Source organism: Myotis nattereri (genome assembly GCF_964212035.1).
Source record: "Myotis nattereri genome assembly, chromosome: 5".
In the NCBI taxonomy this organism is placed as follows: domain Eukaryota; kingdom Metazoa; phylum Chordata; class Mammalia; order Chiroptera; family Vespertilionidae; genus Myotis; species Myotis nattereri.
Window position 1 is genome coordinate 23,612,296 of NC_138080.1, and position 1,709 is coordinate 23,614,004.

The 1,709-nt window shown below is 40.3% G+C and overlaps 1 protein-coding gene across 1 annotated transcript; it reads right to left on the reverse strand.

Annotated features, from left to right (window-relative positions):
- Window positions 1-508: 508 nt before the first annotated feature.
- Window positions 509-1,432, reverse strand: LOC308519478 (olfactory receptor 7A5-like; the record flags this gene model as incomplete). The annotated part of the gene is made up of 1 exon (XM_081091474.1): window positions 509-1,432. One exon carries the CDS (start codon window positions 1,430-1,432, stop codon window positions 509-511), a length of 924 nt encoding a protein of 307 aa, XP_080947600.1.
- Between the last annotated feature and the right edge of the window lie 277 nt (window positions 1,433-1,709).

Below are 1,709 nucleotides of genomic sequence, written 5' to 3' on the forward strand. Positions count from 1 at the left end.
TTGGAAACATGTATTGGGTAGTCAATTTTTGCCAGTGGCTAAGATAGGCATATGGACACACAGTTGAATAACAGAATGAAGTCTATAAAACCAGGAGACCAGCTATAAAACATACTAGCATGTTAAAGTCTACATTATCAAGAAGAGTTGTGCAGTTAGGGCTATAAAAAATAATGATGAACATGTAAGTGAAAACTGTGGTCTCAGATTTTCTTCTACAATAAAATTATGTAAGTGACTAGTAGCCAAGTATTGTTTTGTCCCTAGGGGTAGTACAATTTATGACTATTCTTTCAGGAAAACAATATAAAAATTACTTGAAATGATATATGTCATAAGAGAAGAAATTATGCTAAAGTAATTCATGTTAACCCATGAAATAAATAAATATTTCCAATTTGTTATGGTCCAAAGATTGGATTAATTTGTGTCAGACTTCTCTCTCTGAGGCTAAAAACGTGTATTCCTGGGCAATTCTTCAAGCTAGCACAGTTGGCACTTGAAAAGCTTACCTGCCAAGGAATCTTTGCAGGGCCCTCTTTATGTCATTGTTCCTCAGACTGTAGATGAAGGGATTCAGCATGGGTGTGACCACAGTGTACATGACAGAGGCTGTTGCACTTGAGTGTGCATTTTGGGTAGCAGTAAAGCTGAGGTAAACTCCAAGGCTAGTACCGTAAAATAAGGAGACAACTGAGAGGTGAGATGCACAGGTAGAAAAGGCTTTATACTTCCCCTGAGCTGATGGGATTCCACATATGGAAGAAAGTATCTTAGAGTAAGAGTAAAGGATCCCAGCAAAGGGACCACCACCTAGCAGCCCAGCTGAAAAGTACATTATAATTTTGTTAAGAAAGGTTTCAGAACACGCAAGTTGGACCACCTGACTGAGTTCACAGAAAAAGTGGGGGATTTCCAAGTCTGAGCAGAAGCGCAGACCCAACACCATTAAGCTATTTAGCAAGGAATTCAGGACACTCATGATCCAGGACAGCAGAACCAGCAGTCCACAGAGCCGAGGGTTCATGATGACCGTGTAGTGCAGGGGGTGGCAGATGGCCACAAACCGGTCATAGGCCATCACGGTCAGGATCATGTTGTCCAACATTGCAAAAAGTATATAAAAATACATCTGTGTGATGCAGCCTTGATAGGTGATGACTTTGCTCTGTGTCTGGATGTTCATGAGCATCTTTGGGATGGTGGTGGAGGTGAAACAGATGTCTACCAAGGACAGGTTGGAGAGGAAGAAGTACATGGGTGTGTGGAGGTGGGAGTCTGAGCTGATGGCCAGGATGATGAGAAGGTTTCCCAACACAGTGACCAGGTACATGGAGAGGAAAAGTCCAAATATGAGGGGCTGCAGTTCCAGTGCCTGTGAAAGTCCCAGGAGAAGAAATTCTGAAATTTGTGTACCATTGTCTGGTTCCATGTGTTGGAGGTGACTACAAAAAAAGGTATAATTAATTTTCACATTAGTATGCATTACTTAGAAAAAATGACACATTTATATTTTAGAGTCAGGAAAATAATCTCCATTTTTGTTTTGTGATCTGGTCCCCATTAATGTATCTCTATTGGCATTCCTCATTAGAATTTCCTTTTCTAATATCAACCTGTTCTTCACACGTAATGTATACCTCTGTTTTACTGAGGATATCTTTCATGCATTTGAGAAATATTTATTGACTATAGACCATGTTCTAGGC